Source organism: Equus quagga, chromosome 2, assembly GCF_021613505.1.
Source record: "Equus quagga isolate Etosha38 chromosome 2, UCLA_HA_Equagga_1.0, whole genome shotgun sequence".
In the NCBI taxonomy this organism is placed as follows: domain Eukaryota; kingdom Metazoa; phylum Chordata; class Mammalia; order Perissodactyla; family Equidae; genus Equus; species Equus quagga.
The window spans coordinates 172,182,736-172,205,257 of NC_060268.1; the positions used below are offsets into that span (position 1 = coordinate 172,182,736).

A 22,522-nucleotide genomic window follows, 5' to 3' on the forward strand; every position below is an offset into this window, starting at 1 on the left:
CTGACTTTTAATAGGTAATATTTAATTTGAGCATATCTACAAGAAAAGTGTCTAGATAATTTATTCTTTTTCTACTTTTTTGTTGAGTGCATCTTTACTTATGATACTACCAAAGATCAAAATAACCGCGGTAAAATAGTGGTTTCCATTATTTGTGGACTCTAAAGTAATAGGATTTTACTATATTAATATTCAACAGAGCATACAGTTTTAGAAGGATGCAAATTTCTTCTCCTCCACATACAGAAATTAAGTTTTAATTCAATAAAGCTAATGGACTTTTAACACATACCAAAAACAGAAATAGATCCTGAATATATGTATATTCCACATACCTTACTAACAAAAGAAAACAAAATTGCTTATTTCATGGCAGCCTTGGAAGGAATAATTATATAATAAACGACAATAAGAAAAAGCCACTTATCATATAGTCTAGTCTTTATTGAAAGACTTACTTCAACTGTGGTTTACAGCTTTGGCTTAAATTGGCCAGTCATTTTAGCCTCTCACTGCCAGCAGACATAAAAATCAAGTGGGAACGGCATGGGGGAAATACTAGTAGAGAGATTATTAGAGCAAAGATGGCGGTCAGAAACACAGCACCAAAATAAACCTCAAAATAATTACGAAATAAGAAACATTTTCTTGCATGCCAAAGGATCTCTGCTGCTGTTTTTAATGAACGTGGAAAAGGCAATGATTCTCAGGCTTAAATTGGATCAAGATAGCACTAACTTCGCTTTGTGCTTTAAGCGTCTGGAGTCTGATAGCCTGACAGTTGTATTCTAAAATGGTGTATTTCATTTGGATAAGTAGTTTTATATTTTAAAAACCATTTAATATGAAATAACTTTCATTAAGTGAACTGATCATGAAATCTCGTTCTCTTCCAGATTAAGATGAAGGACACTTCAGTCATATGTTTACTATGGCAATATAACTAATCTGGATAATTTTATTAAATCATAGAATATACAACCAGGAAACACTGCAGTGGTATTTAGCTGTTATTGCAATAAGCTATTTAATTTACTGGCAGACCAAAGAAGGCAAACTGAGAATTTAATAGGCTTTTATCAATATATATTAAAAAAGTCTTTAGTTGTTCAAGTTTCACATATAGTCAAGAAATTTTTAACTAGGAGGCATAATTGATATGAGTGTTCTCCTTAAAAAATATAAAGTAACTTTTCCATAACATCCCCCAAGACACTAACCATGAACAAAAGAAATAAGGGTAAATTTGATAACAGAAGAGGGTAATACATGACTACTGTGGTTAAAAGTAAAGTGCCATAAAAAATTTGGCCCAAAGATGAAGAACTTCAGACGCTGTGAATTTTCCTGTTTAATGCATTTGTCTGTATTTCTAAATGGGGGAAGAAGGAAAATAACACGAAAATTATTGTGGCCACCACTTTATAAAACCATCATTATTTTAAAGCTAATTTTAAGACTTCAAAAGTTTAAAAAATAGTAATTTGTGGGTGCTTATTGCATCTTACTGCTTAACTGTGAAGGGTTTTCTCATTTTGGTGCCCAGGCCTGAAAACATTTCAAATACACTGCCTAAACATTTGCACCCCCTAGCTGTCAGAATTCAAATACATAAGATTTTCTCTCTTTTACATTCCTGTTACTATGGAAATTTGAGGCAGGTTTATCCACACAGCCTGAAAAATACCTCAGAAGCAAACTTCAATCTTAATGTCTACCCAAATGATTCATTTACAAACTCCACACACACAACTCAGCCCTGCTCAGGCTGCTCATCCCATGCACACCACCCACAGGGAGAAAAAATTAATTAAAAATCAAAGTCACAACTCTGTGTACTATTTAAGCTGAATATCCAATTATAAATTGGTACAACAAACTGTCTAAATAAGATGTTTTAGCAATCTTGTTAAAAAAATTCTTGGGCAAAATATATCTAATTTTAAAAAACACCCCAAGATTTTTAAAAACACTTGTACTATACAACTTATAGGAACCTTGAAATAGGTTTACAAGGTTTTAATTAAGGTATTTACATACCAAGTCATGTAAAGCAAAAAAAAAAAAAAAATTTAATTTCCAGTGACATTTTAAAATGTGCTAACGCATCAAATACTTCTATGAAATTAAAGTTAAGGCTTTTTCTGTATAGTGACTTGTATAGTTTTAATTTTACATAGTAGCCACACTTGGAACCGTCAGTCTCAAACACTCTTACCAGTCCATTGCATTCGATGCAGTGGAGGGCGCTAAGTGTTACTTCAAATAATTACATTGCTTGCTACTTCTATGTTGAAGCATGCTTTTTAAACAGTGGAGTTATTCAATATTTACAATGTATATCATTTAAACTTCATGTAAAAGCACAAGTATGACTGTCTGACTTTAATACAAACACCATACTTGGAATTTTCCCCCCAAAATGAAATGTAATTTGCTACAGTTTTAATAATCAACACTTTTTAAAGTTTTAAAAATATGTCAATGTGGACCACCAACATTCGCTCAAGTAACTCAGACAACGCTGTTCCTTATTTAGGCTGCAAAATTTCTTTGTCAGTCTGGCTTCAGTTTCTTTAGTCACAGAGAAAGTAAGTATTTCCTCCAAAGCGACTCCAAAATCATGCATTTCTTCTCAATATCACACTTTTTTCTGCTGACTTCAAATCTGGTCCACCTCAGGGGAGGGGAGGGGAGTATCAGGTTCAGGATGAACTTATATGTGATTCCCAGTTTTTCACGATCCTCCCTTTTTGCTCTTTTAAAAACACAGTGAGTTAAAATACTGAACAGCAAGATAAAAATGGAATAGTATCTAAGAATCAAAAGGTATTACCCATTTCTCCTATTATATCAAAATTTGTAGTCAGACTTGTCTTTATTGACTTTATTTTAGTTTTTGTACACAAAGAAAAATCATGTTCATATCCATCATGAACAAAAACTTAAAAAGGCAGAACTAGAAGACATGTGTCCTTCACCAAAGCAAAGCTGTGCTAAAGGTTCCAAACATTTCAATTTTTAAAATAAATATTTTCATTTTCCGATGTCTACTTTCATGTCTTCAGAGTGTCACAGGAAACTGAAGCTATCATGAATTACAATTTTGTTTAGAGTCCCAGCTCACTGTGTTTGGTAACTTGCCATACCATATCCAGCTTGGTTAGGAGGAGGTATTACAGGGGGAGGAGCTTGTCCTTGGGGAGGCTGAGCACCAAATCCACCCATCCAAGCAGCAGAAGGTGATTGACTTGGAAGGAAAAAAAAAAAATCTTCAGCAAACACAAAGAAAAAGTTACCTATACATTTATACAAAAATCAAGCAGACCCTAATCATAGAATAGACAATGACAAATTAACATACCTACAGTAACAGAGAGTAAAGAAATGATATATATCCACACATGTAGAAAATCTATTTCAAGTTCTTCAATTTCTGTTAACCACAACTTAACACAATGACTTTTCTGAAGAGTATCTCAAAACAGACTTTTTAAAAAATGACAGATGATTCAACACCCATCATATACTGCACACATGGTTTATCAATTTAAAAGAAATTTTAAAAACACAAGTTCATACTGGAAAGAGACGGAAGAAGGAACCAGTGAAAATAAAGGTCTGAGCTGGCCTAGGGGAAAAACATGTGTAACGGACCAACCCACTCTATCAACAAAGGAAGAAAAGCACGCTACTTTGTAAGACATTAATCTCTGTGACTTCTCACACAGCCAACAGGTATAAATCATTAAATTTCTGAACATATCTAGACAAAGATCTTTTCCATGCAAAAATAAACACGTAGATAAAATAGCATATTAGAAATGTAGGGAAAAAATGTAAATCAAATTTTACCAACTGCTTATAGAGATAGTAGGACACACCAAATGTTACCCCAACCTCCCTTTTCACCTAGGTAATAGAAAGCAAATTTTTAGCATCATAAATCACTTTTCATAAGGTTTCTACAATGCTTATAATGCCAAATAGTTCAATGTATTTAATTTAAATAAATTCTCCCTAAGAAAACACATTTTCTACTTTCTTTTATCAGAACCACATCTATTTCTATATTGGAAAAACCCAAACTTACTCTACTCCAAATCCTTGTTGATTCCACGGTTGCCCGTATACTCCATAAGGTGGCACTTGCCACCCATTTGCCATATACTGTCCATACTGTTGTGGGTTTCCATAAACTTGGCTCCACTGGCCCCACTGACTATAGTCAACCTAGGAAAAAGCAAATTAATATTTTAGGGAACAAGTAAGAAACACAGTATTTGAAGAAAGTGGGAGACAAGGAAGAGAAAAACTAAGTAAGCACCCTTATGTGAATAGGACTCTGTTATTTATCATTGTCTAAGTTTATTGGGGTGGTGACACCTGTGAAAAGAAAGTATTAAGATTCAGTTAATACCACAAAATAATCACTTTTGAAATAGCATTAATAAAATCAACTGAAAGCAGCTATATGCTTTACTTTTTTGTTTATTTTACAGTTTCTAAAGCTTTTATGTAGATATGTAAGATGGAAACCTTAAAAAGTGCTATGAAAAATCGAATTACCTGTTGGAAGTTTTTAGTCATATCAGGAGATTCTTTACCCCAATAGCATTTAACAACATGTCCTTCAATCGTAGTACCATTCACCGAAACAATGGCATGGGCTGCACTTTCATGGGTTGAAAATCTGAGAGGACGATAAAAAGGTTTCTTGTCTTTGATTTTTTTAAAAACTTAACATAGTAAATAATACAGAAACACATTAGTTTATAACTGTCAACTTGGTATTTTCCTAAAGTACATCATGTAGGTAAAGTTCGACATTGCAAAGAAGTAATAAAATAACCAACTCTGATACCTGAGGGAATCAAATAAGATGACAAAGGAATGGATCGAATGTAAGGGTGATAATACTACAGGTAGAATTTTACCTGACAAATGAATAGCCCTTCTCTGGAAAAACTCTTATTTCCATAATTTGTCCAAATGGTGAGAATGTCTGTCTCATAAGCTGATCTGAAAAACAAAAACATACAAATAAAATATTTAAGGCTGTTTATCATGAAACTGATACTAATAGTGATGAAGCTCCACAGAGAAAGAGACCAGAAACCCAAACACTACACCTGTTAGCCCAGAAGCAATTCCTCCACAGTACACAGTACAGTTTTTTGGACTTGACTGGTTTACTACATCTTCAAATCTCAACTGCTTAGTGTTATCTATAAGCAGAAAATAAAAAAAAAAAACATTGACAGTTATACAGTATAAAACTGATCACTATAATACTATTAAGATATGCCTCACTGGGGGAGAAAACAGAATTTTTTTCTTGATGCTATGATCTGATTTATAAAATCAGCTGATTCACAGCTCCAAATATACTTATATCGAAGCCCAATTATTTCTTTTATTTTTATTTACTTTTTAATTTTTTTTTGAGGAAGATTAGCCCTGAGCTCACATCTGCCATCAATCCTCCTCTTTTTGCTGAGGAAGATTGGCCCAGAGCTAACATCCTTGCCCATCTTCTGCTACTTTATGTGGGACACCTGCCACAGGATGCCTTGATAAGGAGTGTGTAGGTCAACACCCGGGATCTGGAACCAGCAAACCCAGGCCACCAAAGTAGAGCGTGTGAACTTAACCGCTGCGCCAGCAGGCCGGCTCCCCAATTAGTTTTAGATAATTAAATTCAAGATGAAATGAATCATGCAATGCTAATAAAATTTAAACTTTAAGAAATTAAGACTACACTAACACACGATTTTGTGAAGTACTCATAATCTGAACGTATACAGTAGACATAACTTACTTTCTTGTGTACTTTTAGGTGCAGGTGGTTTGCGTGTGGCCCAATTGGTTCTGATTTGACGACCACCCAACCACTGACCTCCCATATGCACAATTGCATTTTCTGCATCCTATGGAGAAAAAAGAGAGAGAAAGAGCAATTATAAACACAGGCAACAGTGATACATAAGACCTAGTAAAATGAAATAAAATGCTGGCACTGCTGTATCCAATCAATCTTATCAGTAAATGAATTCACTAAGCATTCTAAACAAACAAAACTGAACTTAACATCACAAAGAAAATGCTTTGAACTTGAGGGATCATAAAAGCTATTTTTATTTACAGATTTCAATACCAGGACAGCGCTTAAGCATCAAAGAAAATTTATCATAATTCAAATACGCAAGGAAAAAATCACAATCCTACTGATTAAAAGAAAGCAGAAAATTCCACAAGACAAAGTTGTCTTCAAATATCTTAATTTTACAGTTGATCTGTGATGTAACTTTTACTGAAGAATATATAAAAACTCTAATATTAAGGTCTAAATCACCTACCCCTAAAAATCTATATTCTAGTAGCAATGGATTATTACTATGACACAAGATTAAAAACTCATTTTAAGATGGAAGACTTCTGCATTATGATTTAGAATGCTATAAAATTGCTGTCAATAAAAAATGAGTTTAGATTATCAGAATTAATGCGAATTTGCAATGAAGCTAAGCAAAGAGTAGACTCCTGTCCTTTATCTTACTGCTTCAATAAAATGTAGGTAAGTTACATTGCTGAAACTGTGCTAAATGCTAATACCAACGCTCATTTTGTTATCTGACGTTACAGTTAATGCAAATGCTTCGCTATTTTGGTACCTCTTTCTTAAAGAATACATGCAAAAACCAAGATGAATTGCTTATATTTTCATTTACATAATTTGTTGTAGTCATTAACATCCCAGCTATAAAAATACGGATAATTAAAAAATTAAAACTAAGATTTTCATGGTTAAGACTAAATATAATTTAACTTCTCTCCAAATTTGGAGATTAGCTCATTAGCTTGAGCTTTACTTATACATCTTACCTTCACCAAAGCATAAATGCAACTTTAATACTCTTCCTTATAATCAGCGTAACTTTTCCCAGCTATTTCCAAGCTCGTGAAAAAAGAATGGATTATATTGAAACAGACAAAATTACATATAAGTTTTGTTCACAGTTAAGATCCAAGAGTATTCTTCAAGTTTCAGATTAATGACTAAATTTTGTATTAAATTTGAGAAGAACGTACCAGTTTGTTATAAAAAGATACAAAACCATAGCCTTTGGATTTTCCAGTTGCCATGTCTTTAACTACTCGGGCATCCCTGTGAAAAGAAGCACAGCTAAATGAGGGAAGTAAGAGTCATCCTCAAAATAAAAACTAAAAGGAACCACACACACTGTATTGTGAGCATTTTTTTAAATAAAATTCCAGTTAGCCCTAATTAACTACAGCCATTCCTGAACTCTCCCTAACGCTTCTTTACCTGTTAGAAAAAAGCAGTAGGACAAAAACATGTAATAAACATGCAACCTAATCAAATAGCCTGTACTTTCTAAACTAAATGCTCAAATTTGAAGATTAATAGGAACAATATTTTCCTTTTCTAATATTCTATTGGCTAGTGTCCTCTAAGGTTTACTGGTTCTATAAATTACTGTAACAATGCTAACTACTTTACCATGCAATCTCTAAATAGTTAAATGTCTTCTGCCTAGTGATACAAAATATATGAAATATTAAAAAATTGAAAAAGAGGAAAAAATAGGAATTAAAAAGGCATACATGGCCTGTTAACAGATTTCTTTATTTTTCTTGGTCAATTCTCTACCATCATTTTGGAGTTTGGGCAGCTGTAAATTTTGAAAAATTGACATTTTCAGAAATTTAAGAAAGGAGAATAAAAAACTAACAACAATGCTAAGCACACCAGTACGAAAACAACAAATTTACACAGAAATTTTAGTGAGTAAGTTAAAATGATTGGAAATATAGAACTCCACTGAATATAGAATGTTAAAATGTAAATACTAAAATATGTATATATAAATAATGTATAATAAGAATAAATAGAAATGAGAAAAAAATCTACAACTGAGTTCCAGTGTGCACAGTTCCTTGCAGTTAGCCTTCAAGATCCTGTCCATTCTTATGAGCAATTCTGCAAAATAACCAGAATGCTATTACTTTTAATTGTGACTTGGACTTTAGAAAAACTGCAGGTCTCAGGTATAAATAAAGATTGAAAAACAGCAACCTGTATTATTTTTTATACTAATTTTTAAAACAGTACTACTTACCACATTTAGAGATTAAAAAGCAAAGCAAATACCAAAATAGAAAATTAAGAATTAAATCTTTCAAATAAATTAAATCTACAGAACAACAAATTGAATAGAGAAAAATATTGTTGTTCTTAGTTGAAACATATTCCTGTAAAGTAGTACTAAAACATTTAACTCAAATCTACAGGAAATAAATACATAAAATCAAACTGATTTTAATCAGAAAGATAAATTGTGATAAACATTTTATAGAACTTGTAACCACTTTTAATTTTTCCATATATTTGATCAAGTAACATACAGTGAAATTAGAGCATAAACTTTATTAAAAATCAAACCACATTTGGCCTTAACTAGCAAATTCAAATGACACTAACAACAAAACATCTACTGATTAATCCCACATTTATGGTTCACATACTGAAACATTTTAATACTATAAGAATATTACTTTTCAGCTAAAATATCAAAACACATTTCTCATTACAATTAAACATGTACATTTCCAATTTAACCACAATATACCCAAGGATTTACCTACTTCCCCCATTTATAAACTCCTCCTATAAAAGTTTAATACACAGTATAAATCACGTTTATTTTTAACTCATTCTCTTTAACCACCAAATTTTTAAAACATTTGACAAAAAGCTGGACTTTATAATAGGTTTTACTACCCAAACATTTGCTTCAGAGATAACAAACAGAATCACTTAAAATTTTTTAACATATTATACACAAGATTAGATGAAAACAAGACCCCAAAACACTGAAATGACATTAACATTTTCAACAACATCTACTAATCAAAAAAATAAACCAAACAAATAAACAACAAAAAAAATCACACTAACTAGGGAAAGAAAATCTTAATTCTGATACAAGTTAATCATATACAATTTTGCCTATCACTATTGAGTATAGTATTGATTATGATACTTACGATATTTTACCAAAGGGGGCAAATGCTGATTTAATATCTTCTGTTGTTATTTCTGGACTCAAATCCCCAACAAACACATGGAAGTGATCTGAAATCAAAGCATTTGGTAATCAAATCCTCAGGAAGTCAGCTCCTAACCCTTTTTCAGGCAACACTAAGGGAAGAGACCCTGTTCATGTTGGAGGCGCTGCCAGGATCACTCAGAACTCTTCCACGTTACAACGCAGCGGTAGTACTTACTGGAAGTATCTTTTTTCTGGCTACTTGGTGTTGTTGCCCAGTTTACTTTGACCTCCTAAAAATAAAGATTATATTTAATGAAATTATTAGGCATGTCATTATGAATCATAACACTTACCACTTATTAAATCACTTATCAAGCAGGATTATCTTTGAAAAAGTACTAGGCTGAATAAAGCAAAAACATCACTTGGCAGAGCTGCATATTTGCTTAAAAACTTGCTAAGAAAGAAAACCACTAATCCGACATGCAAATACATATACTCATAAGGTGCCATCATTCTTTGATCTTACCTTTCCCAAAATTTTTCTCCCATTCATAGCAGCTAATGCAGCAGCTGCATCTCTGTGTTCATAAAATTCCACAAAGCAATATGGGTCATTGCTTGTATGCTGCAAAACAGAAAATCCAACAGAAGAGTTGACCCTTCTGCTATCGGGTTGCTGAGAAGAAAATCCAGGAAAAAACATTACTGACAGCTAGGAATGTACAAGGTGAGATTGCATAAGCTTATGAAAGCCTAACACTTTAAAAATAAGATTTACAGCTAACCTGACTGTGCACCTCAGAATACTGATGTACTCAAACAGAACTCAAAAACAGTATAGAATCATGACTATCAGTATTAAATCAAAACATAGAATTCTGGCAAATTATGTTAAAGATAAAACAGAAGTTTACAGTAGACCAAACAAAACCTCGAGTTCAGATTTGAGAGATAAGGACCACTCCTTACCACTGCTCTTCTCTCCCAACATTATTTTCAAAAGGATGAATTCTATTTATGCATCATAATCCTTCATAAACTGTATCCCATGACTATAAAAAAATACAGAAATGAACCAACTTTACAAACTTTACTCCTCATTGAAAAAAGGATTAGTACTACATATGATGAAGCAAGACTATGTATTTCTTTTCTGGGTAAGGAAGGAATGAGAATAAAAACAGAAAAATTTCAGATTTATAACCAGCTATTGAAACGAATTCCTTATCTTTCAAAATACTCTAATGCACTGGAGATTCTATATACTTTGAATTTGGTCTTCCAAAGACCAGAAAAGTACACTAGTGATCAAGAAGAGAATTTCTGAAAATGTGTCTGAATAAAATATTTCAGCACAAAGCTACAATTTTATATCACAAAAACACCAATATAAGAAATCTTTACTACATATAATCTAAACCACCATGCTTGACAGTAGTTGGCCAATGGGTATTTCTAAAGACAATGAGAAAGTAAGTAGTACTACTTAAGTTATAGCAAGCATATCACCTAACAACCAAAACGGAAAAGAATTTTATAAAATTACAATCTATACTGAATAGCTACACAACTGTACAAATATATTTTTCATGTAAAGTCAAAAACATTCATCACTGTTCAATGTGAAATGTCCTAAAAAAAGAATATTTAAAGTGTGGAATTCTAGTTGCGCTTACAAGGGATAAAAATACCAGATAAAATAAAGATCTTTTCAACAACCACTGTTTTTCATTCCAGCAAAGTTTTAGAAGAAAAATCCAAAGTAAGACGCCTAAAACAATAGTGGTGAAGCAACCAGAAGGCATTTCCTTGAGGGGAAAAAAAAAGTGTGATCATTAATAGTAACAAGAAAACTATGGGCTCTCGTACAAAATTCTATTGTCGTAGCCATATGAACACTCTTCTTATGAGGTAGAGAAAGGAAATGGGAGAAAAGACTCCAAATAAAAATAGGTACTTAAATTTCTTCTTGTAAAAGAGTTCAATTTACCAGTGACATTCACTGAAGAAAGGAGTTAAAGATAAATAAGCTAAAACTGTGCTACTCAATTATTCCTTTTACTCCTACCTCTTCTGCCCTGATGGTCTCTAAGGAAAACACTGATAACTGTAGCAAAATATACAGGGGTGCAATGGTAGATCTATGAAAGCCGGTTTTAGTAAACTAGTCTACTCGTGTATACAGACTTCAAGTTTATTTACCTAGTAGTACGCCAGATCCTATTCAACGCATGCAGTCCATGTACACAGACACACACACACATTTACATATTCACATCACACTGCATTTCATCCAAGACACCACTGATTTTTGTCACATTCCAACTGCCAGAAATGTTAAAATTTTTCTAATGTTTGCCTTTGAATCGATATATACATGTTATTATAATATATAGGGAAAGCTAGAATCTAACGTAAACAATATCTAAAGTAAAAAACCATACAACAGGGAAAAAAGGATTTTTCATATACTGAAATGAAATTTATGAAAGGAAAATAAATGCCTGTATAGTCTGTACTGGAGTTCATGCCCTTTGGAAACTTCCCATGTATCTACCACCACCAAGTGACACTGTGAAAATCAACTGTGTCCTTACCTTAGTGTTGTCACCAATTTTTGTTGGATGACATAAATGTCAAGACAGAGAAATACGAGATTTTAAACTATTTACAAGTTCAAATGTAGGAGTTGTAGAATATGGATAAATTATGAAAATTCATTTCAAATCCCTCTACCTCTCAAACAGCTGATTGTACACACAGGTTTTTAAAAAATACTATTAAAATAAATCTTTATCAAAAATTTTCTAGTGACTCTCTCTATTTTCTCACATCCCATTTTTTCCTAAACCCACTCCAGTCAGCTGCCAACCCAATCAGGCCCCTGAAAATTTGTATTGAGCTCACCAACAACCTCCTTGCCACCTCTGTGATCCCTCTTCTGTCCTCATCTTGACTTTCAAGCAGAATTCAAAACAGTTGACAATTCTCCTCCTCCTCTAAATATTCTCCTTTAGATTCCACCCTACTCTCTTGGTTTTCCTGTTTCCTCATTGGAAGATCTTTCAAAAGATAATTCTTCCTCCTTAACTCAAACTCTAAATGTCACTGTAAGTGTGGAGATGCTCCAAGGTTCAGAACTAGGCCCCTCTATTCCTCTCTCTCAGCATTCTCTCTAGATCTCACCTAGTCTCATGGCTTCAAGTACCACTGCAAGCTGGTATCATTAGCACTGATCTCTCTAGAGTTCCAAACTAGTTTATCCCGACTGCCTCCATACAATGTCCATTTAGATGTCTAATGTTAAATTTAACATTGCCAAAACTGAACTCCTGATTCCCATCAATCCCCCCATCCATCCTGGGCCTCCCTCTGTCATGCCCATTTTAGCAAATAAATAGCATTATCATCCACACAATTGCAAACAAGAATTTCAGGGTCCTTCCTGATGTCTTCCTTTCCTTTATGTCCCAGAGCCAATCCAGTCCTATTGATTCTACCTCCAAAATATATCCCAAATTTATCTACCTCTATTTCTACGCTACCACTCTAAAGAACAGACCCCCATCATGCCTCACCTAGACTAATGAAATAAATCCAGCTGGCTTCCCTCCTTCCATTCTTGTCCTCTATAATCCATTCTCCATGCAAAAGTCATTTTCCAAATAGAGTCATCTTAAAAACACAAATCAGAGTACCTAATTACCCTGCTTAAAGCCCCACTGCAACCAGACTAAAATCCAAACTCCGTCGTGGCCTGTACTGCCCTAGGTAATTCCAAACCTTGCCTGCCTATCTCTTTAGACTCATTTCCCACCACTCCCCTCCACTCACCAGGCTCCAGCCATCCTGGGTTTTGGTTCCTCAAATACACCAAGCTCATTAGCAACTCAAGGCCTTTTTATTTTGGGTTCCCTCTGCCTCCAGCTCTTAACATAGATGGCACTATCTTGTTATTCCTCTCTTTCAGCTCGAAAAGACGACATCTTCCTTCACCACCTAACCTAAATAGCACCAAACCTCCAACCATCATCAGAGAACTGTCTTATTCTCATCATAGCTCTCATTCCTATCTGGAATTATCTTGTTTATTTGTTTATTAATAATACACTCACTAATACGTAAACTCACAGGTACCTCGTTTGTCTGGCTCTCCATTATATCCCCAGTGTTTTAAATAGTGCCTAGCACAAAGTACATTTCTGATTAATGAAAGAACGAATGAATAAATAATCAAACACAAGAAGGAAAGAAGAGAGAATATACCAGAATAGAATGAATATCATCATTACTTAGGAAAAATCAAAAGGCTAATTTGCTTAACAGACTTTTAAAAGCTCCTCTCTGTCTCAGGTTATAACACAAACCCCTTAACAGAGCATGTGGCCCCTGCTGAACACTCCTGCCTCATCTCCTGGCATCTCTTATGACTAATCCTATTCCAAACTCCAACCATGCTATGGTTTCTATCTTTCCCTCTCTTTCTCTCTCAAGCACTCCTGCTCTCTCTGTTTACCAGACTGGAGCAACATTCTTCTATCTGCAATCCCTTCTTCCTTGAATTTCTTTCTATCCAGTTTCCATTACTACCCTTTTTGGTTTCAGCCTAGACACTGACTCCTCTAAGAAGCCTCCCCTGACCTAAGATTGTACTGGACCGATGTGCTCCCACAGTACTTGAAGCTGTGATTCCGCAGCATTTATTATCCTATATCGTTAGTGCCTATTAACTACTCTGTCTCCCTTATTAGACTGTAAAATTCTATGGGGCCAAGAAGCGTCCTACCCACCACTGTATCCCTAGCACTTACCGTAGTATCTCGTACACAGTAAATAGTCCAAAAAAATGTGTTGATGAATAAACAAAAAGGAAGAAAACAAACTGAAACACAAGTCACTGGGCACTGCTACACAGTGTTAACCAGGAAAGTATAAAAAGTAAGTTTTCTTTGAAAAAAGGAAAACAAAATTATTACTCTAACAATTTAAATTCCTATCTACATAAAGCTGCTCAGTCATTAGCACTTAGAAAAAACACACAAGATGCTTGGTGCTGCACTATACACATAATAATCTAATGTTCTCTTACATACAACAATTCCTAACCTCTAAATATATACTATCTCAACAGGGAACATTCTTAGTAGAATTGTATGAAATATCACCTAGTTTTTCAACACTCTGAGATAAGCTCTAACAACTTTTACAAGCAGAATCACTTGACGATAACTACATCACGAAGAATGACCATTTGAGACTAAGAGCACAGAAACTTTGTCTTCTCAAATAAAACTCCATACTAAACCGTTTGTCAGCCAAATCAAAGTAATAAGTCAACAAAACAAACATGAATCTCTCCATCAGAATAACTTGAGGCTTAAAATGATATTTAAAATTGATACTAATAAACTCATGTATCTCAAAATATTAAACATCACGCTGTCAGCAGGTGGAACTGGGAAGACCTTACCTCTGTTATCATTTTACAGCTTTTACAGGGTCCAATCTGACTGAATAACTGAAGTATAAGGACTTCTGTCACATCTCTGGAGAGGTTACCTACGTATCTGTACAAGAAGGAAAAAAACAACATTATCAGCAATTTTCCTTCAGCTTCTGGTTTTAACACGTTATCATTTAACTCATCACCTTTTATTTCATATTAACTTCCTGTCTTCAATAAAATTTTTCCAGTTAAGCCTGATCCTAAGAAAGTAAGATTAACCCTTACTTAGGAAAGCAACAATTGTTCTTAGGCCGCTAAAATACCACTTCATCAGACTTCATAAACAACAAACCAACGTGACCTTGCATACCTCAAAAGCATACTATTCTGTATCCTATATACCATTTTTTTCATCTTGTTAGAATAAGAATTTAAACCAGCCTCAAGATAATTCCAATTTCTAGACGGGAAACACAATTTAAAATAATGTATAACATACACACAAATAATACCACAAATATTCACTAAAACACCTGATCAAAAAGAATCACAGAGATATATTATATCTAACATAGATATAAGGTGAGTTTCTCTTAGACGCTCAACCAAAGCAACTACATGAACAAAGAACAGAATTAAAGTCATAGCAAAACGCACAGAGATTGGAGGGTTTTGTTTTGTCTTGCTAAATGAGACTGTTATTGACGATGTGTCTCCACTGTTTTGTTTCAGGAGAGCAGGGCAAAATTATAAAAGTTCCTAGGTCTAAAATGCATCAGAATCAACAAAATGTATCTTTATGTAGACAACAAATGTAGATTTCCTTAGAAATTCAGAGTAAATTTAAGATAAATCCAGGTATACTTTTGACTATGCATATTCAAAGATTCAGGATTTTTTTCTTTAATTACGAATTATATTGTAGTTAAATTACAAATATGTATTTTATATAAGAAATTTAAAATACAGACAAACAAAAAAAAGAAAAGAAAAAGGAACACCACTCCCTAGAAATAGTCATCTTGATTTCTCTTGCACCCCAGATTTATCTTAATTTACCTTAATAAACTGCCAAACTTTTAAGTCTTTCTGGTACTCAGTGTATAATTCCTAAAATTCACATCTGTTATGAACAATCTCATAAACCAAACAATATCTGTAAAATTAACATAGTTTCTTCTGGAAAGTAAAAGGACGTAGTTTTATTTTCCTAACTATTATATATAACATCTGGAAACTGAGTACTGAGACCAAAATAAGCCTTGCATCTATGGTTACCATATTAAATATATAACGGCTTTATGATGGAACACTCTGAAAGAGAAAAACAGACTGAGAAAGGTAAGGTTAAGTGTAAAAAAAAAAAAATTATCTGATTAACAATGAGTAGCAATTTTCCAGTTCAGCTAAGAATGTCACTGGGACAGGCACTAACAGTAATTTTAGTTTACACGCTCTACAACTGAAACACAAGTGCAATGTTACTTAAACAGAAGACTAAACCCGTGACAAATTGGTTTAGGTCCACTATGCCATCTTTTCCTTATACTTAAAGTAGAGCAGACCCATCAGCAGGCCATGAAGTGACACACTTTTTCCAGCAGTAGTGAAAGGTTACAGGATTATGAGCTGGCCAGACAACTGCCCGTCCCTTTTTAACTCATAGGGGTTTCGAGCCTGTATCCATGGAATAATTTATTTTTGTATAAGGTAGACCTATCTATAAGGAAAATGAACAAGTTACCTGGTCTCCTAAGTCTTATACCCATCTAACCTAAAGTGCTAGTTAGCTCATTTCTAAGAGAATAAAAGAAGAGCGGCTAAAACAGATTTTCATGCACTGAAGCTAACTAGTAACAAAGTTAAAACAGAATTATCATTTTAATATAACAAATCTTAAATGATTTACATAGTTTTAAATTTGTATTACTATTTAAACATTAATTTGTTCAGGAAAAACTGCAAGGGCATTAACTACCTTCCAAATCTAAGAGTCACAATTAAAGCTGTTACTGTTTCATAAGATTTTTATTCCAAGTCAACCTATTTCCAATCTGTTATAGATTCTGAAGAATTTCTAGAGGCACATGTAGTTATATTAACTTACATTTCAAGCACTGATGCCAAAGAGCAAAATGTTACTCTAAGTTTAGAATGTCATGAAACACTTAGAGAAAAATCCAGTTTTAAGGTTTCCTATGTTTCAAATATCTCCACTGAAACTTCAGTGGTAAACAGCCAACTAAACTCCAAAAACTAACATAAAAAAGGCCTTAAATAATAACACGAAGAACATCTTAATTTACCATGATAAAAAGGATATAATTTCACCTAATTTTACCCAAATCACAGATTGCCTTTTCCTTTACTCAGAGTTCTATAATTCATTCATTTACATACGCCTTCATTCATAACCATAAATATTTTATAGCTTTAAAATATTGTACTTTACAACTTAAGTACCTCTACATTATCATAAAATTATGTCCCAAATTCTGTCCCAAAATAAATACTAACAAAAATATTTAAGACAAATGTTTAACACTCGATCTGGTAAGAACAGCTCTTGGTAGTACGCTGAAATGATATCTGTTTTCTTTCTAAGTTATAGTTTCTACACTTCACTTTCTTTCTGCTCTGGTTATGAAATAGCCAACATATTCTAAAGTTCCAAGTGTGTAAACATAAAATTTCTATTTGAGGAACATATACAAAATAACAGAAAAAGACAAATGGCTCAAACTCTTGTATTGGGAGGTCAATTCAAAGAGGAAACACTTAGGAAATTCCAAAACGATTTTTCACTCAAGTAAAAAAGGGCATACCTTAGGTCTATTTTGTCTTTTAAGAACAAGAACTGTAGGAACTAAAGCATTAAAAATGGAAAATGATGCCTTTATCTCTAGTATCAGGGTTAAAATCCAAATTGAGACTAGAAAATTGGCAGTTTCACAGTGGGCAAAAGTTCACATTGCCAAACTACTTCCCATGTCCAACTGGACAGAATTTTAAGTTAAGAACATCATGCCTTTCAGAAGACTAATCACACTTTTTCAACACTGAATGCATTCTCACCCTGAAAAGAAGAGCCCCACCCCGGCTGAAATTGCCAGCACTTGTGTTACAAGATACTATGGCTAAATTTCTATGAAAGTAACATTTTTGCTTTTGTTCTTGACAAGTTCCTATATAAGAGAAGATTTTGCAACAATATCCTTCAATGGGCCTTTAACGAACTACTCAATTTGTCAGTATTTCATTCTAGGAAGGAGGCAGATCAGAAGAAAGGTGCAGGAGATACAAGTCAATCGACCAACTACATGAGGGATATCGACACACATACACTTTAAAGAAAACAGAAAATATGATTAAATTGAACGAGGGGCATAATTGCAGACACAATGTAACCAAATCCATGTATGTATAGCTAGTAAATTTTATAATGGGATTTAATAGTATTTTCTTCTGCTATTGCCCTTAGATGTTCAGATTATACTCTATATCACTGGCTTTTTTCCCTCTTTTGAGCGAGCCTCCATCAGGAAAAAAGAACAGCCTTAAACATGGTATTGCATAACATGGTATAATCCCAGATCCACAATTCCTACTCATTTTGGTGCATCAAATAGATGGAAAAAATGAATTAAACTACAATAGAACAGCATTATAATTTAATGTCGTGTTACAGATTCCGATAAACCAGGGATCAATCACTGCACTCAAAGCCACCCACAACACAAGGCTGAAACCTGGTCCTATAAGGCGGGTGTCAGACAGTCCACTTCCAACACCAGTATTATACCGCATGATCTTGTTTATTTATTTCTTTCTTTTAGATCACAAGATACCCAATACACATTACCCCAAAATAAATGTTAAATGAGAACAAAGAATATCAAAAAACAGACCTTTAAAGCAACTGTATGACAAATAAACTTTAGGTTCAACAACAAATTCTATACCACTTTAAATACCATCAAATAAATTAGTAATACTGTAGGTAATGAATATTTAAAGACCTACCTAGGCTATAAACACCATATTGTTTTCTGATGATAGAACCATATGTCTTAGCTTGTGTGTGTCTGCAGGAAAAAAACCTCACTAGTAACACACAGGCATTTTAAGGAAACAGTTTAAGATAAGCTTTGTTAAGAGCACATTCTTTTAAAACATACTAACCACTTGAAAACCTAATCCACAGATCACAGTGTAAAATAAAAGAAGGACCTCCATAAATAAACAAAACAAAACCCTACTAGATATCAACCTCTAAAGTCATGTTCAAAGTTTTCATCGTGTTACTTGTATCTAAAAGAACCCTTTGAGGAGAAATATGTAAAACGAACACACACAAAAAAACTAATATGCATTATTTTCATTAAAATCTGACAAAAATCCCAATTGTGAAACATTTGCTTTTATCTCAAAATTTTACATTTGAAAAGTTTAAAAAATAAATAAAAATCAACAGACAGCACCACATCTGACAATCATGTCTGCCTATAATTTTAAACCAATCAAGACTTTTAAAAAACGGACTTAATACTAATTTAAAGAAAAGAAGTATAATCAGTGTAAAACATTCGATACCTCTTACGTTCCAGGCAGTGAACTAAGTGCTGCAGGGGTAAGACTTAAGAAGATGCAGCAGTCCTTGTCTACAAAAAAACAAAACCCTTCCCATGGAGAAGAGTGGGAGAAGGAAAAAGAAGACAGAATAGTAAACGAGTACTGACATACGGGTACAAGAAGCTCAAGATATTTCTTTACTCATATGTATACACGTCACATTTTTCGATAACTGTAAACATAGACAACTTAAGTGTGTTCCAGAGAAAGAACAGGAGACGGGAGGAGGTAAAGGTAAGAAATATGTGACAAAGTTAACTTATTAGTCTACCGGAGAAGGTCTAAGGTAGGACAGAGATGAAGACAAGGTAGATGCAAAGATAGTTATACGGATTAAAGGTACTGAAACAGCATGTTATTTAGCACTGCAAAACCAGGAATTCCTCCTCATAAGGAACAGATAGGTACAGTCAACGAGAAATGTGCCATAAGAATTTAACAATTATTCAGTAGCTATTATGATCAATGATAACATTTCAGATTCTTAGACACAATGTAACTTTTATCTTTGTTAAGCACATGCTAGCTAGGCACTAAATCCAGCTTTCCCAGATGCTTCCATCAAAGTACACATCACTAACTAAATACCAAGTCTTGGCTTCAACAGATGTTCAAGTCTGTCCCAATTCTCTCTTTTCTGGGGAAAGAAGGCAGAAATGGAAGACAGAATAAAACATGAATATAAAAGTTCTACTAAGTAGGCTTTTCCTTCAAGCATTTGATGTGCTTAAATTGGCCTCGAATTCTCAAAACAGGATGACAAATACTTTAGTGAGACATTAGAGAAATACGAATAAAGAGTGCAAGGCCCTCCCCCCAAAAAAGCAAAACAAAAAACCAAACATATATCAATAGTGAATACAGATATCTGTTTTTACTGAGCGGACTTTCTTTGGTAGGAGTAAAGAGATGAGAAGCTAGTCAAATTCCCTTAGTATCCACGCACATTTATCTATCCCCCCAAAAGTAATTTCCCCATCAGATAGCAGAGCCAAGTGAACTATGATCATATCAATACCCGGCAGAGGCAAGAGAAAACACAGCAGCAATCTGACTCCGTGTACTCGAGGTACGTGTGCTGAGCTTCCAGAGGCTAGGAAAACCGAGGTGCCCAACTTTAAACATTTATTAGAAATTACTCAGACTTTAAAAAAAAATGCAGGAAAAAGAAAGGAGTGCCACACTATCCGGAAAGGAATGCAAATGCTGAGTCATCACTCTTCATTAGGAAAGGAAGGAAAGTCGAAAAAGCGGTGGGAAGATGGAATTCATTCATTAGATGGAGCTTCAGGTAAAAAGCAACAGCAAGATAGAAGAAAAAGCGCTCAAAAGACACACATCGAACAGCGGATAAAGACATCATTTTATCCAACTCCGAAGGTCTCGAAGCACAGACAGATTAGGAAGGGGTAACACCAAAAGAGCAAAAGCAGTTTAACAACTGGTTGTCAGTCTAGCGTAGGTAGCGCTCAAAGTAAACTTCGTTATCCAAGAAGGGAAAGACGCTCCGGCAGCAAGAGGCATCCCATTTGCACTTCAAAAGTAGCGGGCGCTTGGCGAGTGTTTCTGACAGCGTGGGCGGGGGCACGTGGGGCAGAAAGAGTAGGGGCTGGAGTGGCCGCAGAGCGTCCGGCTTCCTCGGAGAGCTCAGCTTGGGAGAAGAGCCGGGAGCGACTGGAGCTGGGGACGTGGAGGGCGTGAGTGCTAATTCAACGGGACCCGCAAGGGATGCGGCTGCGGTCCCACCCCCAGACCCACCCCCACCAGGCCCTGCCCCCGTGGGGACCCGCAGCTCTCGGCCCAGCCCAGGGCCCCCAAAGCAGAGGGAGAGCAGGAGCTCTCCCGGGCCTGACAGCATCTGCGGTGCAGAAACCCGGCCTGGGAAGGGTGTGCAAAGAAGGGCGCGAGAGGGGAAGGTCGAAACAAGCCCCAGACCCCAGGAAGTGACTGTGTTTGGGGGAAGGGAGGGCTTCCTTCCCAAGGAAAAGGGGACAGAGGAGGAATGCACTTCGCGTCCGCGCCACCGCGGCCAGGGAGCCGCCGAGAGTCCCGGCTTCGGCCCCGTTCTCCTGCTCCCTCCCTCAGCGTCCCGCGGCGCCCGGGCCTCTCGGCGCCTGGCACCCCCCGTCTCGGGTACTCACAGAGTCCGGGGCTGCCCGTCGTCTTCCATCATGGTGGGTGCGACGGAGCGATCCCGGGACAAGGGGGAGGGCAGGGCTGGGGAGGGGAGGGGGTGGGGAGGAAGGGGAGGGGGGCTCCGGGCACCGGCTGGGGACAGAGGAAAAGGCACCGAACCCTGCTCTCGGGCTCTCTCCCCCCAGCCCGCTCCGGACACTGCGCTCCAACCAGGAGGAGCAGGAGGAGGAGGAGGATGAACAAAATGGCCGCCGCCACCAGCCAGGCAGGAAACGGGGCAGAGCGCAGGCGCGGCCCGCCAGGTCACCCCTCAGGCCAGCCGCGACGGCCTGCAAAGGGGACAACTGAGGGGCGAGAAAAACGGGTCGCCGAGAAAACCCTGTGTCCGGTCACGACGGACCACGTTGTCGCTGTGCGCCAGCTGGCAGGCCGAAGCCCAACCAGCTCAAGAACAGATCGGGTAAAAAGAGAACCGCCGTGCAGCCGAAGTCTCTGGGAATTGTGGTCCTGGAAGTGAAAGAGGGAAACACTTCTCCAGCGGACTTCTGGGAACTGTAGTCCAAAGGAGACGGCCAAAGGAGACGGCCGGCGCCCGCGCCGCGCTGGGACGCGAAGACGAGACTTGTGGGTAGTGTAGTCGTACGTGAGGACGTGCGGCGACCAGGAAGTCGGCGTGCTGGGAGGGGAGGGGGAGAATAAAAGCGACGTTAAAAGGCGGGGAAACGAAGTGGGAAAAACACTGTCCGGGAAGTAAACTACAGGTCCCAGGGTGCCTCGCGCTGGGGGCTGTCCTAGGAGTGCTCCAGGCATTTTAAGGCTGTTTAGTTGGCTCATCCTGAGCTGCTGCTCCGCCTCCGACTGGCCCTAGAGCGGTTTCTTCAACTGCGGCTAAGGCTGTGTTCTGACTCCGCGTGGTGTCCCAGCCCGCAGGCCTTTCTGGTCCTCCTCTACTAATCAAAACAACCGGCCCGCGGTCATCAACCGCCGCCCCGCGCGACGGGCCGGAGGAGTTGGTGGGACCTGGGGCCGGCGGTGAGCTGGGAGCTGCGCTCGCCACGGCCCTTGGGGTTTCCCAGGGGTCGGCTGAGTCCTCTGGGCGCGTTTTCCCGCAAATAGGTATTCTCACCCTAGGTAGCCTGCTTGTAGATGAACAAGTTTTAGAGGTTTCCCCATCCATGGTCTCATCGAATAAGGGAGTAAGAAGGGCAGTTCTTCATTAAAATCGAGT

General features: G+C 36.4%; 1 protein-coding gene across 7 annotated transcripts; it reads right to left on the bottom strand.

The window, feature by feature from the left end:
- Positions 1 to 423: 423 nt before the first annotated feature.
- TIAL1 (TIA1 cytotoxic granule associated RNA binding protein like 1) lies at positions 424 to 21,801 on the bottom strand. Of its 7 annotated transcripts, none has more exons than XM_046653051.1 (14): positions 19,120 to 19,162; positions 18,550 to 18,611; positions 14,551 to 14,647; positions 10,050 to 10,132; positions 9,607 to 9,705; positions 9,313 to 9,367; positions 9,073 to 9,160; positions 7,093 to 7,168; positions 5,822 to 5,930; positions 5,133 to 5,228; positions 4,938 to 5,022; positions 4,570 to 4,693; positions 4,094 to 4,233; positions 424 to 3,250 (listed from the first exon to the last, which is right to left on the bottom strand). In XM_046653051.1, the coding sequence occupies exons 5-14, from the start codon at positions 9,631 to 9,633 to the stop codon at positions 3,124 to 3,126; spliced, it is 927 nt and encodes a 308-aa protein (XP_046509007.1). In that variant the 5' UTR covers positions 9,634 to 9,705; positions 10,050 to 10,132; positions 14,551 to 14,647; positions 18,550 to 18,611; positions 19,120 to 19,162; the 3' UTR covers positions 424 to 3,123. The 7 variants fall into 7 exon arrangements, with proteins under 7 accessions (XP_046509007.1, XP_046509005.1, XP_046509003.1 ...); XM_046653049.1 differs by having other exon boundaries at positions 9,607 to 9,756; XM_046653047.1 differs by lacking the exons at positions 10,050 to 10,132; positions 19,120 to 19,162 and adding an exon at positions 21,300 to 21,799 and having other exon boundaries at positions 9,607 to 9,756.
- Positions 21,802 to 22,522: the final 721 nt, after the last annotated feature.